The 13,501-nt window shown below is 44.9% G+C and overlaps 1 protein-coding gene across 3 annotated transcripts; it reads left to right on the forward strand.

Annotated features, from left to right (window-relative positions):
* The first annotated feature begins 379 nt into the window (after positions 1 to 379).
* On the forward strand, positions 380 to 13,221 carry LOC142585219 (uncharacterized). 3 transcript variants are annotated; one of them, XM_075695802.1, is made up of 5 exons: positions 380 to 704; positions 929 to 1,133; positions 2,839 to 2,998; positions 5,479 to 5,707; positions 12,069 to 13,221. In XM_075695802.1, exons 1-5 carry the CDS (start codon positions 652 to 654, stop codon positions 12,247 to 12,249), a joined length of 828 nt encoding a protein of 275 aa, XP_075551917.1. In that variant the 5' UTR covers positions 380 to 651; the 3' UTR covers positions 12,250 to 13,221. The 3 variants fall into 3 exon arrangements, with proteins under 3 accessions (XP_075551917.1, XP_075551916.1, XP_075551915.1); XM_075695801.1 differs by having other exon boundaries at positions 385 to 1,133; XM_075695800.1 differs by lacking the exons at positions 380 to 704; positions 929 to 1,133 and adding an exon at positions 1,162 to 2,155.
* Positions 13,222 to 13,501: the final 280 nt, after the last annotated feature.

Below are 13,501 nucleotides of genomic sequence, written 5' to 3' on the forward strand. Positions count from 1 at the left end.
CGGTGACGTAGTCGGGCTCCTGCGCCTACGTAATCGTGTCCGCAGTGTGGCGTAGCTCGTTGTGGCACGTGATTTCGAGAATTGAGGTTTAGAGAAATAATAAAACCCACAAACTGAATGTCTGCGTGTTTTTTTTTTTAGTTTTACTTCGCACCGAAGCAAAACCGATGTGCACTCGCCCACAAAATATTGCAGGGTGCGCGAGCGCGTGGCGAAACGACCCTAGCCTCCTCCCCTGCTAGCGGGGAACCCCTGGTGTCGAGACCAACGCCTGCACGCACGCGCGTTCCTCCGAGACTGCAAGCGTGCATGTTTCCGCGGTTCCTCCTTGCGCGCCGGCGATATCCGAATGCAGCCGCGAGGTGAAGAGGGCAGCTTGCGGCTGCATTCGGATATCGCCGGCGCGCAAGGAGGAAGCGCGGAAGCATGCACGCTTGCAGTCTCGGAGGAACGCGCGTGCGTGCAGGCGTTGGTCTCGAGACCAGGGGTTCCCCGCTAGCGGGGGAGGAGGGTCGTTTCGCCACGAGCTCGCGCACCCCGCAATATTCCGTGTGTGTGTGTGTGTTCTGCGCCGTGCTTCCATATGGGCTGCAGAATTAAGCGCACTTTCCGTCTCCCAAATCACGAAGAAGAAGAATATTTTGCGGGCGAATGTACTTCCTTTTCGTCTGCTTGTTCCCACGGTCGTGCAGTCACGTGGGCAGGTATCGAAACTATGCCATGTTTTACCGCGTTCCAGCGCCTGATCAGGCTCTTTCATCATAGAGAAATCTTTCTCTATGCTTTCGTCCTCTCGCGTCTACTTCAGTGTTCATGTGGCACCGACTTATCATACCGTTAGTCTCGTGCCCGTACAAATGTCGAAACATAGTCGATGCTCTGTTATCGGTTGCAAGCCCAGTGATCGGCCAGGGCCCTTTCTCCATAGGCTGCCCGTACATGAAGCGCAGCGCCTTGCCTGGTTGCAATGCATTGGCCGTCCGGCCACGCAGAAGTATGCGCGCGTTTGTAGTCGCCACTTCGCGCCGGAGGATTATATCCACGACCCGCGGGTGCTACAGGAAATGAGCACTGTGCTGAGGCCTTTGCTGCGCCCGGGTGCACTACCAACGCTCTTCGTTCCAAACAGGGCGGTAAGTGCGGCATTTTCATGCTCAGTTTCATGCCCGGTTTAGTAGTGAATGTGTTAGCCGAGTACCACTTACTTTGCAGTATCGGTTGCCTCGTGCGCGCACTGTGTTTTTGTCTCATTTGTTAATTCAGGCACCAGTAAATTAAGGTATGTGGATTCACACAAAATGAAACTGTATCGCCTGCAACGTTCTTCAATTACCACCGATTTCTTTTGTTTAGTGAATGAGCTAAACGAGTAACTTTTGCTACTGCCCTACCAGCCGTGTCGTGCGCGCAGCTTTCTTTTTTATTGCGAAAGCAATACCACATAGCAATACGCCAGGTCTAACCGCTCGTCGCGTATGCCGTGGCCCTCCCCTGCAGCCGGCGCTGCGCTTAGCAGGTGGTGTGACGTCAGCTATAGCTCTCTCCGTTGCTATGACGACGCGTGACGTCAGCTTATTCCTCACCGCAGCTAGAAGGGAGCCGGCCGTCGCGTGTGCTGTGGCCCCCGAGCCGGCTTCCCTGGAATATACAGCGGTGCGCTACGCGTTGGTTGACCAGTCTCGCCATGAAAGTTACCGACGAAGAGTCTATATCTGAATCTAGTTGCTCTACTGCTTCGGAGCAGTTAAATTCTAAGGCGAAAGCTAAGCAAGCTAGGAAGAATGAGAGAAAGCGGTTGCGACGTGCCCAGGAAACAGAGGAACAACGAGCAGAACGATTGCGAAAACGACGAGAAGCCGAAGCAGCTAAGCGAGCCACTTTAGAAGGTGAGTGTAGTCGTGCTAGACGGAATGAAACTCAGAGACGACGACGTGCCCAGGAAACAGAAGAACAACGGGCCGAACGTCTTGCAAAGCGGAGGAGGAAAAATGTGTGTGTTTCTACTGAAGAACCTGTGCAAATAAGTGACAACATCGAACGAGTGGCTCAGTTTGCATCAGCTACACGCGGATTCCGTCGCCGCTTCACCGAGAACTCGTTTGGAAGTGTGTGTTGTGTATGTAATCGACTGTGGCATAAGCGGGATTTGCAAACGGTGAGTGAAAACATGTATGTGACTCTTCGTGAAGCCTTCCCAGATTGGACTGAAGTGACTATAGAAGCTGCCAAGGTGTGCAATACTTGTAACTCTAGTCTGAGAGGACAGAAGATTCCTTTGTACAGTGTGTCTAATGGTTATAAGTACCCTCCTATGCCACCAGGTTTGCCTCCGCTAAACTGCGTAGCCGAAAGGCTAGCTTTCGCATTTCAACCAGGTTTAACCAGAGCTAAACCACAGCCGATTCATTTAATCAGGCAGCAGGAACTATGTCGATTGAACCAATACTAAACTGTACCATCGTGCACTGCACTTGAAGTACCGTCACTTTTGTTACCGCAACGAATGCAAGCTACCAATGGCATGCTCATGCGCGAAAATTAGTGATTAAGGAAGTGATTTTCTTTGTTGTTAGAATATGCCACAAAGCATACGGGAATAAAAAGGATTAAAAAAAAAAAACTATTGTACCTAGGTGGATTGTGCAGGAACTGCAGCAATGTCTCTATGATTCAGTGATAAGTGGAAGAACGCTGCATGCACTTCATGCACCTATATTTTTTACTTGCAGCCCGTGCCTGCGCCATGGAGCAGTGCTCCTGAAGCATCACAAACATTAAGTGTCACGACGTCATATCTGAATGCAATGACCGATTTTAGTGGTGTCGATATCTTTGCAGGGCGAGACGCGCACACGTAGCCGAGCACCACTGCTGTGCGCAGTTGGCACCCAGACGACACGGGACGAGTGCAGCCTTCCTTCGGCATCCGAGGCTGGCACGCAAACCCTCGCAATCCTGCGCACAGCTGCTACCCAGACACCACGGCACCACAGCTCTGGTGAGCATGGGCTGCCACACTGCTGCAATGGGTGGCCTTTCATGTTAAAATATATATACATCTCATCTATAGAAAAGTTCCAATAGAACTAACGTTGAGTTGATACCTTTGGAAGTGTCCTTCTGCATACAATGCTTTGTTGGGCCGCATACATATCTAGGCACTAGGACTTGAGACTGACTCCAACCAAATCGGTACATATGATCTGATGGTCTAGTGATATGATAAGATGATATGATTATTTAGTTGGAGTCAGTCTGAAGTCCTAATCAATTTCCCAACCAGACAGGCAATTCTGTCGAATTTAGCGTCATATCTAGGCACGTATTACATATGTATGTACATGTGTGCACTTCCTTTTTGTAGCAATACGTGTTGCTGCCTCAAAACATGACTCAAACTCGCAATAGCATTCATTAAATCTCCATGCTTTCTTCAGTTCGTTTTTCTCCTGGGTATTCAGCCCTGTTCACGTACATGAAATGCACATGCTCAAATCAATTTCAAGCTAAGGTTTTTTTTTATTGGTAATGCCTATTTGATGCTATACAAAGGTGGTTTGATGTAGTTTTATTTGACGAGCTTTATGCAGTAATCATAGTGGAACATGCCAATTCTAGAAGCTTGACTGATAATCGGCACACATGTACTGGCTCTTACCAAGTGGCTCAATTAAAAGAAAATAAAGCTAATCAAAGAATGCTTAAATATATTTCACTAGTCCATTAACAGATCTGTATGCTTTAGATATATACATCCGAGCTGGAATATGTACCGATCATATGTACGAAGTCATTTTTTTTGTTACACAGAACAGAGGTGGCATACTTTGTCAGCACACAAGGGTTATAGAGGGTGATATTTTAGTTTTATAAAATGGTTAACGATAGCCTGTTGCAGCTAAAATTGTAGTTCTTGAGCTGGATTATTCAAAGAACATGAGAAATTGAAACAAACATCCACTTATTTACTTCCACATTGATTACTTTATGACATATATTGCAGTGAATTAATTGTAGCCAATAACCTTGCAAGGCGTGTCCACTTGAAATGCCTTTCCAGGATAGCACCAGTTTCGATAAATTTTCCATAGCGTGCATTAGAATACATGGGCATTCCAGTTACTTTTGTAGTTTAATCCATGAAGGAGTGTTTTGTTAGAAACAGTATGGCAAGTTTGATGGCACATATTTCCAAACTGGAATAAGTCTCCAAATTCATTCCAAGTGGAAACACACTGCTCATTCACTAGCCTACAATTTGTAAATTGCTATATGTGCCAAGCAATGAATTGAAAAGACAATCGGTGGACATTTATTATTTAGTTGAATCTGTACTTCTATTTCTTTTGCAAGTAATGATCGCCTCTGAAAAATCGAGATTGAGGACTAAAATTATGTTATCTGTGAGAGAATATTTTTAAAATTTCCATAAGAATGAAAAATGATCACCCTGTATATAGACCTTTTGCATCCGCGATGTGGCAGCAGTGCGTTCATGACCCCAGGAAACTTCCGGTCAGCCATTTTCGACAGTCCAGTTAGCCAGGAAAAAAGAAGTATTTTGTCGCATAGTATACTCCAGGCACATATTCTTGGCGTTTTCAGATATAAGGAACGTGCGCCGAACATCAAGCTCATGTAGGGGCTTTTTTTGTTGCACTTAACACTACAATTCACCTGTCAAATGTTCCAACTCTGCAGCAAAACTGGTGCCAGCTGGAGGGTCCTATAAGTTTATAGGCTATTGTAACATATGCCGCTACTGAGGGCTTAACCGGAAGTCTTCTGAGAACTCTGTTTGTAAGCATGAAAAGGGTCTATAAGCCATTGCACTGGTACTTTCACGAATGCATTTGTATGACTGCAACATCATCTATGTAACGTGACAATTCATTATGTGTAATTATGTGCTTCTCTTTGTTCAAGTAGTAATATGTTTGCAAGATGTGTGACTCATGCATTGCTCTGAAAACATGCCATGAAAATACAGCGATAATTTGTTTGGAAATGTTCTTGCCCTGGTGTTATGTATTGTGCTGCCATTGGGGCCCTCAATGTTAGTGTCGGCTATTGTTGGCGTTAACTTTTCCTGTAAAAAAAACTGGCCAGAAACTGAGGAACCCTAAAGTGGGGGGAGGGGGGGATGAGCCAAAGCAACCTGTTGCTTAAAAATGATGTGGGTACATGACATATGTCATGCGAATTACTGTTTAGGCGATAGGGAGAAGTGGGGAGATAGAGAGGTCACCCAGTCCTAGACACACCGTCTACCCTACACCAGGGTAAAAAAAAGAAACATAATGGGAGGAGACGAGATGAAATTAAGCAAGAACTGCTCAGACATGAGGAAAGTAAATGGGTATGTGTTTCAAAGGGCACCTGAGTTCTGATATACAGCAAGTGCTTTCTGTGTGATATCGCACTACATTACTGCAGCCACACAGGTGAACTTTGGTGTTTGACCCCTGTCCTCAACAGGTGTGCAGACCGACAGCTGTGAGTTATCCCTGCCTCAAGCAACACCCAAACGATCCTCTGACGCTTCTGCTTCGCTGTGGGGACTTCAGGCTCAAGCCTCGTCAACATCAGTGCAGAGGAAATTATTTGGGGATGCTGATCAGACAGAAGAAGCGGAGGTCAACAATTTAGTGCTGCTCGACGACAGCTACAGACCTTCAGCAGCATCGATGAAGTGCACTAATGCTAGGTATGTAATACTGAGTCATTTTGCGCACAGTTATTGCTTCAGCCGAGCACTGCGCTCCAATCTTGCACTTGAATAACACGTGCAATGTATTTGTTCACACCAGAAAATATGTGAAACTGCATGATGGCATAGGTAACACTAGACAAAAAAAGCACACAAATGTTCTTAAGCTGAGATATACGATTTAATGAGGCTGTTTTCTAATTTCTTGTATTTGTTTTTTGAAGGCGTGATATTGTCAAGTAGTGTGTACCCTTTGTGGTGATGCACAGTACTCGTGTCAATATGCTGTCAGGGCTTAGTAATCTACTGGCACTGTTTTAGCTTGACCTTGTCCTTTTGCTTATAGTGCAGAGCATGTCATTGTGCAAAAGCAAATGGTACATAGTTCTAAAGGTGTTGAAACTTTGTGCCAAACATGCACATCTCATTCATGTGTCTATGTCTGTGTACGTTGTAGCACCAGCAATCAAAGACAAAAAAGAGCTGTAACAGTATTGATAGCTTGAGCAGCATTTATATGTTCATGCAACAACACCATGCAGTAAGATGAAATGTTGTGAGGCAACACAGGCTGTGAGGCCTGTGTTGTGTATGAATTGAAGCAGTGTTTTGTGAAATCTGTTATGTATCCAGCAGTCATAGTTGGTTGTGACACTGTAGCGGAGGCCGGCTTGCAGTAGGAGATGCGAGAGTTCCGATTGTAAGGTTGGACATGCTCATATTAAGTGGTATGCATCTGCCTCCATCACTAGGGCTGAGCATTCTGGACACATAGCACCCAGTGGTAAGTGTGACCAGTTCCATGCTGAGATCACACCCGGTGTAAGGGCCACCCTGGCCCGAAGCCTCCTAAGCACAGCTTCCTCCGCCCCAGTAAGGTGAAGGGGGAGGGAGCAGGCACACGGTGAGATAAGAGCGCACATGTCCGGCCGGAGAAAATTTTGCGGGCTGGGAGTGAGTTTAGGAGCTGGGGTAGGAAGGGAATAAACGGAAGATCTGGATTAGAAGGGCAGTGTGCCTGCTGGTCCGCAGCAATGTTGTGAGGGTTCGCAGCATGGCTTTGAATCCACTGTACCTTGGCACAAGTAGCTGTTTCGCTATTCATAGTTTGTATCGTCTCGCAGATTTCCATTGCCTTGTAAACCTTGTTGATTTCTTAAATAGCCACTAAATTGTAGGCAGCTTAGATGCAGCATCTTGCACAGCTTCCTTGGATAGCTTGAAGTTCCATTACTAGAGCGCTGGCTGCCGAAGATAAATAATGCCGGTGGCCACTGATGAAATTATGCATAGTACTGAGGAATGATGTCCTCCCATCATCTGGTAAAATAGCAGCATCCGTATAGAGTTTGCAGGTGTTACCACATGATGCATCAATGATATTGTGTTCGTCAATAATACCTGTTGTATTGCTGCATCGTAACTTCTTTGGCTTATTAGTTGCGATGCTGGTGAATTCCCAGGGAGTCATTGGATAGGGCTGATTGTCAAACCAAGAGCTGCCATGAAAATGAGCATGCAATGCAGCGACAGCCAGAACAAGTTCTTTTTGATTTCACAGGCTTTTTCATGTTGCATAATAAGCTCTGCATTTGTGTTGAGCTGGGCATGTTCCTGTAAGGTTGGTATCGGAGTGATGTGGGGTAGTGCTGTGATTGTGCGCATAGCATCGTGGTTAATTGTCTCGAACTGTGCCAACTGTACCAAAGTCAGCCATTGAAATTGTGCCTGATATAAAATTTGTGGCTGCAAGACTGCACAGTACCACCTGTCGAGCTTCGTCAGTACGAGCTCCAGCTGCCTTTGCTGCAATGTGACGAATAAGATTAACTGTTTTTGTCGAACTCTCTGATTTTACGGTACCAGTGTGCATATCGAGACCCAGTATGCGGACCTCAGAAGCCTCAGAGATTGTCACTGCACCAAGTCCAAATGTAAAAGGGTGTTGCGTGATCCTTTTGTATCCTGCCTTGTTGGCCACCACGACATAGCTTGATTTTTGGGCGAAAATGTCCAATCCCAATTGCCGAGCATAGTTGTGCTGAACATCAAGGGCTTCTTGAAGCTGTGGAATTTGTCTAGAGACATCTTTATGTGCAGACTACAAAGTGACATCATCCATATAGATTAACAGCTTCACGTCTGGAATCTGGTGTAGTTGACAGGCTAGACGTATTAAAGCAATGTTGAAGAGAAGAGGAGCCAAAGCGGAACCTTGTGGGACTCCTCTGTTCAATAAGAGGCACCCTTGCCTTCCATCTACTCTAATTGCAAAAGTGTGATTCTGAAGAAATGAGTAGCTAAATCTCATGACCCACGGTGGAAGTCCCAGTTTGATGGTTGGCAATAATGATTTCATGGCCTATACTGTATTGTCATAAGCTTTCATTATGTCTGTTGCTACAACCGTGCATACAGCGTGACTGTGTGGTGAAACTTCTAAAACATCGTCTGACAAGGTAGAAAGTCTGTCTTCAGTTCCCAAGCAAGAATGAAATCCAATTTGAGCAGGAAGATATTTATCATGACTGTCAAGCTCCAGGAAACGTGTGGCCAGCATCTGTTCAGTGAGCTTGCAGACAGTTTGAATTAGTGAAATTGGGTGTAATGCCTGCAGGTTATTTGGTGACTTTTTCTGTATTCAGAATCAAGACAACTGAATGGTTCCAATCAGATGGAACATTACGTCTCCCATACTTTACTAATAGCCTGAAGAAGTGCATCAAGTGCTGTTCCTTCCATGTTCTGGAAAACCTCACAAGGAATACCACGGGGACCAGGTGTTGTTTGTTTCTTTGAAGTTTCAATTGCTGCTATTAGTTCAGCCATGCCCAAAGGGCTGGATATTTCGGATTTGGCAGTTGGGTTAGTCTCGTCAATTTCGGGGCAGTTTATAGATGACATGTGATCATACTTTGGGAAAAATTCTCCAGCAGCATGTTGTGCAAATTCATGTGGCATACTCTGCATCGCTAACCTAATGTTTGTTGCAGGGTCAGGTTGCTTATGACCACGTTCCATTGACCGAAACGTATGCCAGAGTGCTCTGTTTCCAGTGCCACATCCAAGATTCTAGTACCATCGTCATTGAGAAAGTTGCTTTTCGTGCCGACGTACCTTCGCCGCTATATGGTTAGCAAGTGCACAGCTACCTGGTACATTGGGATTCCCTGATGCATACACTTCTGCCTGACATCGCTTTGCCCAAAGTTGCAAAAGAATGAGGTCCGGTTGAGGTTGTTCCTCGTCAACTGTGGTTGTAGTGGTGTCACTCTGGAGTAGTTCTTATAGACCTTTTCATCGGGCGAGAAGGATAGGGCGTGCGGAGAGCCTTTCCTTCTCTCTGGCTTGGGCGATCCGGCGCGGCACTGCTGCAGAACCATTTCGAGATGTTTTAGATGGTACTTTGTGAAATTTACGCCATGTCCGTTCATATAAGGTCGTCAAGGAAGCCTTTCGGTGTATCGGCAACTACAGTAGGCGGAAATATCTCTTGGGGGAGCGAAAATGTGACGCGCTTTATCAGTCGCGGTGTGTGCATGTGTTGTGGACTATTTTGCTTATATCAGTATTAATTCAACAAAGAAAACCGGTGTCTCTGTATTAGCAGCTTGACATGGTAAATCTGCTCACTATCTGATCGCTTGGCGTAGGGAGTAAAACATAAAGCATAAGAGCGCATGCTCGGCACAGCCAACCTAAGGCAATCACGAAACATCTAAACGGTAGGCGCTATCAAATATTTGTGATGCAATGACATCGTTCTCGCGCATTTCAGCTCTAGTAGGCTTCAAATTACCGCATGTCTACGCTAGCCCTTCCTGCATGAGGCCGATGGCGCTGCTCTACACAGCGATCACTGCGGTTGGTGAACGAGCACGATACAAATGTAAGCTGTGCGCTTCGGCATTGCCTTTTTGGCCTGTATACATCCATAATATATGGGAGGGATCGCATAAAAAGAATACAATGCCTATTTTTGAGGACAAAATTTCCGTAATACGTGTGAGTGCATCGTATAGAACGGAACGAAAACAATCAGAAAAAAAATTCGGTTATCATCCTCTTTCTCGAAAAAGCAAGAGAAAACGGGCTAACGATGCAATATGACCTCGCATAGTCACGCCGCACAACGTTTATAAACATACAACCGCTGATGCCGTATGCTTGGACCATGCGGTATATAGAACAAAGATATCTGTAATACAGCACTTACCACTTCTTAGGACGCTCACGCAGTTCGTAAACAGTCCCTTTGCTGGACAAGCTTAATTCAGACTGTAAGGTATGCTGCTATTACTTGCCAAAACTATTTTATTCAGGGGCAGAAACCTCATCCATCAAACCAAGTAGTCGCGCAATGTAACCTGCAGCGAACAGTTCGAACGCTTGTCAAAGTATAGCATCACAGCTCCTATCGTAGCAGAACGGTACCCACATTGTTACGATCGTCGCGTATGTTTCATGGCTCCTAAGCCGCAGCTTTGAAATAGAGGATAATACTGCAACAAAGTCACATCAGTGATTGGAACATTCATTAATACACAATTGATCTCCGCGGCTGATTGTCGGCTCAAATATGCGTGCACACATCGCGTTGCGTGTTCCGCCCACCTCAACGCCAGCAGAAATTCTGGCCATCACGTCTTAAACCACTTCAGCACGTCTCATAGAACCATATACCACGTAGAAGACGCACGTCATACTAAACAGACCGCACGACTGCGAAAACAAATGCCAGAACCTACCGCCGAGCGTATACCTGCCATGCAAAAGACCGCTCTCACCCAAGCCAGTATGGCACTGCTCATAGGTGGCGCCACTGCGTTCACAATATGGCAGCGCCTACGAAAAAACGGTCTATAGAGCAGGAAGAATTTCTGAAATCTATCAGTGATTCCCGAAACTTATCCCAATGCATCACTGTTACTCGTCGTTGAATTTTCTTTATGCACATTCCGTGTAAACCAATCATTATTGGCACACAATCACTGCCCCACGTATCCGGTTCCACCCGCCACTGCGGCATCCGAGGACGCAATCGCCACACGAAGTCTGGAGTGCATGTTCTAGATACTGCGGACACAGCACAGGTAGACCCAGCATGATGGTTCAACAGTGTAAAAGTGGCATTGCTCATGATGTTTTTAACTTGACATCCTCTTTGGGAGTTGTACTTGTCTCCAGTCATGTTCAAGAAAGCTGCAGTCTACTGAAAGTTTTATAGCAAGGTGCTTAGGGCCTCCGAAATCATTCGTTATACAGTTCACTTTGCTGATAAGGTTCCCATTGCACAGATCAAAATAGAACAGGGACAGAAATATTCCTTCGTTGTACAGGTCATTTTGTTCTAGAGGCACTTGACTACGTTTTGTGTACCTCCTAGGCAAGCTCAGCTCTTCATTAGCCAATTTGCAGCATTTAGATGGGAGACAGGGTGAATTGTCTGCTGCAGACACTTTTTTCATTCATGCGTGCTGCAAGTAGTATACAACAGTACCAGGCACTAGTAAAATAAAAGTGAGCCTTAGTTGTAAAGAAACCACAAGTGCATTTCAAAACAATATGTCCGCATGCCCAATAGTTCTTTAGTACCTGTAAAGTGTCTGTTGCACTTTTTGTCTGGATGAAAACTGGACTGGTGGCAAGAACTAAGATCATCGAACAATTAAGCCAGAGCTAAGTTCTGTACCAGTGATTTTAGCTTTTATCTCATGGAATCAAACTAACAGGTAAGAATGATGGAACTAAATGAAAAGGAATTACAGTCTAGCCCCTCTGCAGTGAAATGACCTTCAAAATGAAAAAGTAATTTTGGCCCAGTTCTATTGCGAGGTATGTGATGTGCGACCTTTGCAACAAAGTGACCTGTGTCATGAACGATTTCAGAGGTCCCAAGCACTTCATTATAAAGGCGTTTGACTGTATAGTTGTTTTCAGCACTGAACTGCCTACTCCAAATGAACATCTTTTTACGTCAGCTGCAGAAAAGAGTACTGAAATTAGAGACCAAAGGTTGCATGACATATGAAGCCAAAGATATTAGATAGATTTTTTTATGGCATAAAGGCATCTACAATCAAAAAGCAGTAAAAGATAAGAGTCAGACCTTGTAACGAAGTGGCATTGAACACAAAAGTAACTTTGTTATAGTTGGTAATTGTCGTAAGCTTGTTGATGATTCTCGTATAATTTGCTACACACTGATATCTGCAAGAAGCATTTTAGATTTACGATGTTATATCGGATGATTCACTACATTGAGGTTCGACCGTATTAGAATGCTTGGTTATGCAGTAATAAAAGTGACTAACTTAATTGATTTTTGTATGTAATTTGAATCTTTTTGCACTTTCAGAACCAAGAGAAGCAGCTTTGGCGCAGATGACAAGGGTTCCTATACCATGAACTGTGCTAGTCTGTTGGACCTTAAGTTCTTTGAACAAGTGCAAGAGAGGTTTACGAGACTCAAGCCAGAGGTAGCGAGGGCTATGCAGGCTACCATTCTCAAAATACTTGACAAAGCAGCTAAATCTTGAAAACAAAAGGCAAGAACTGCACATCACATTTCTGGCAAGATTTGATGGTCCCAGGTTTTCATGGCAAAAAAAAAAAAGAAGTTTTGGTAAAAGCTGCCATTACCGATGTTACCCAACAAAAGTGTGCTAAAAATGAATAAAAAATTTTAATTACCACATGCTGGAGTTGCAAGAACAAATGGTTCCGAAACAGTGGTTCACAAAATTATTTCTGAAAATTTGAACATGTAAAAGGTTTGTTCGAACCAAAAGTGTTGAGTGATGAACAAAAACAACGATGAGTTGACATTTCGTGTAAGATGTTGGTGAAGTGAGAAAGTGAAAAGGATTTTTTAGACGGAGTAATAACAGACGACTAATCATGGGTGTTGCAGTATGACCCTGAAACCAAATGCCAAAGTTTGGAGTGGCACATGGCAAACTCTCCGCACCCCAAGAAAGTGAGAATGTTGAAATCTAAGGTAAATACAATGTTTATTGTCTTTTTCGACTAGCGTGGATTGGTCCATAAAGAATTTGTACCTTTGGGATGAATCATCAACACCGTGTTCTACAAAGAAGTCCTTGAGCGTCTTCACAGAGCTGTCAAATGAATACGACTGGGGATTGCCGATCGCTGTAAGCTACACCACAACAATGCTCCAGCCCACACCGCCTTCGTTGCGACTGCCTAGCTGGCTTGGATAGGGGTTGCAACCTTGCCGCAGCCACCGTACAGTTCCGATATAAGCCCAGCAGACTTTTTCCTGTTGCCAAAGCTGAAGAGAAACCTGAAAGGTCACCGTTTTGACGATGTTCCCGCCATCCAATGCGCTGTCACAGAGTCTCTGAAAGAGCTTGCAGCAACTGACTTCCAGGGAGTCTTTGCAGCATGGGAATCACTTTGTCAGCGGTGTATCAATGCCCAAGGGGACTACATTGAAACGTTTTGATGATATGTACCAATCGGATCAATAAATTATTTTTACCAGACCCAGTCTCATTACTTTACAGACAAATCCTGTAGTTCGTTGGTAGCATACACTGCTGTGAACATCTCGGCCAAGTTTTGCTGTCGTACGCAGTGCGTGGAGACCGCGAGCGTAGCACAAAGTCGCCTTTTTCTCAAACACTCTCTTTTCAAACAGGAGCCTGCTGCTCACTCTCTTCTGAATGCTTTATTTCTTAATAAAGCAGATTCCCATACATGGCTGCTATTGGTAGCTGCAGTCGGCTATGCAATGTAGATACCGCGGCTGCCACAGGGTGCCAT

The sequence above is a fragment of the Dermacentor variabilis genome, chromosome 6, assembly GCF_050947875.1.
Source record: "Dermacentor variabilis isolate Ectoservices chromosome 6, ASM5094787v1, whole genome shotgun sequence".
Lineage (NCBI taxonomy): Eukaryota > Metazoa > Arthropoda > Arachnida > Ixodida > Ixodidae > Dermacentor > Dermacentor variabilis.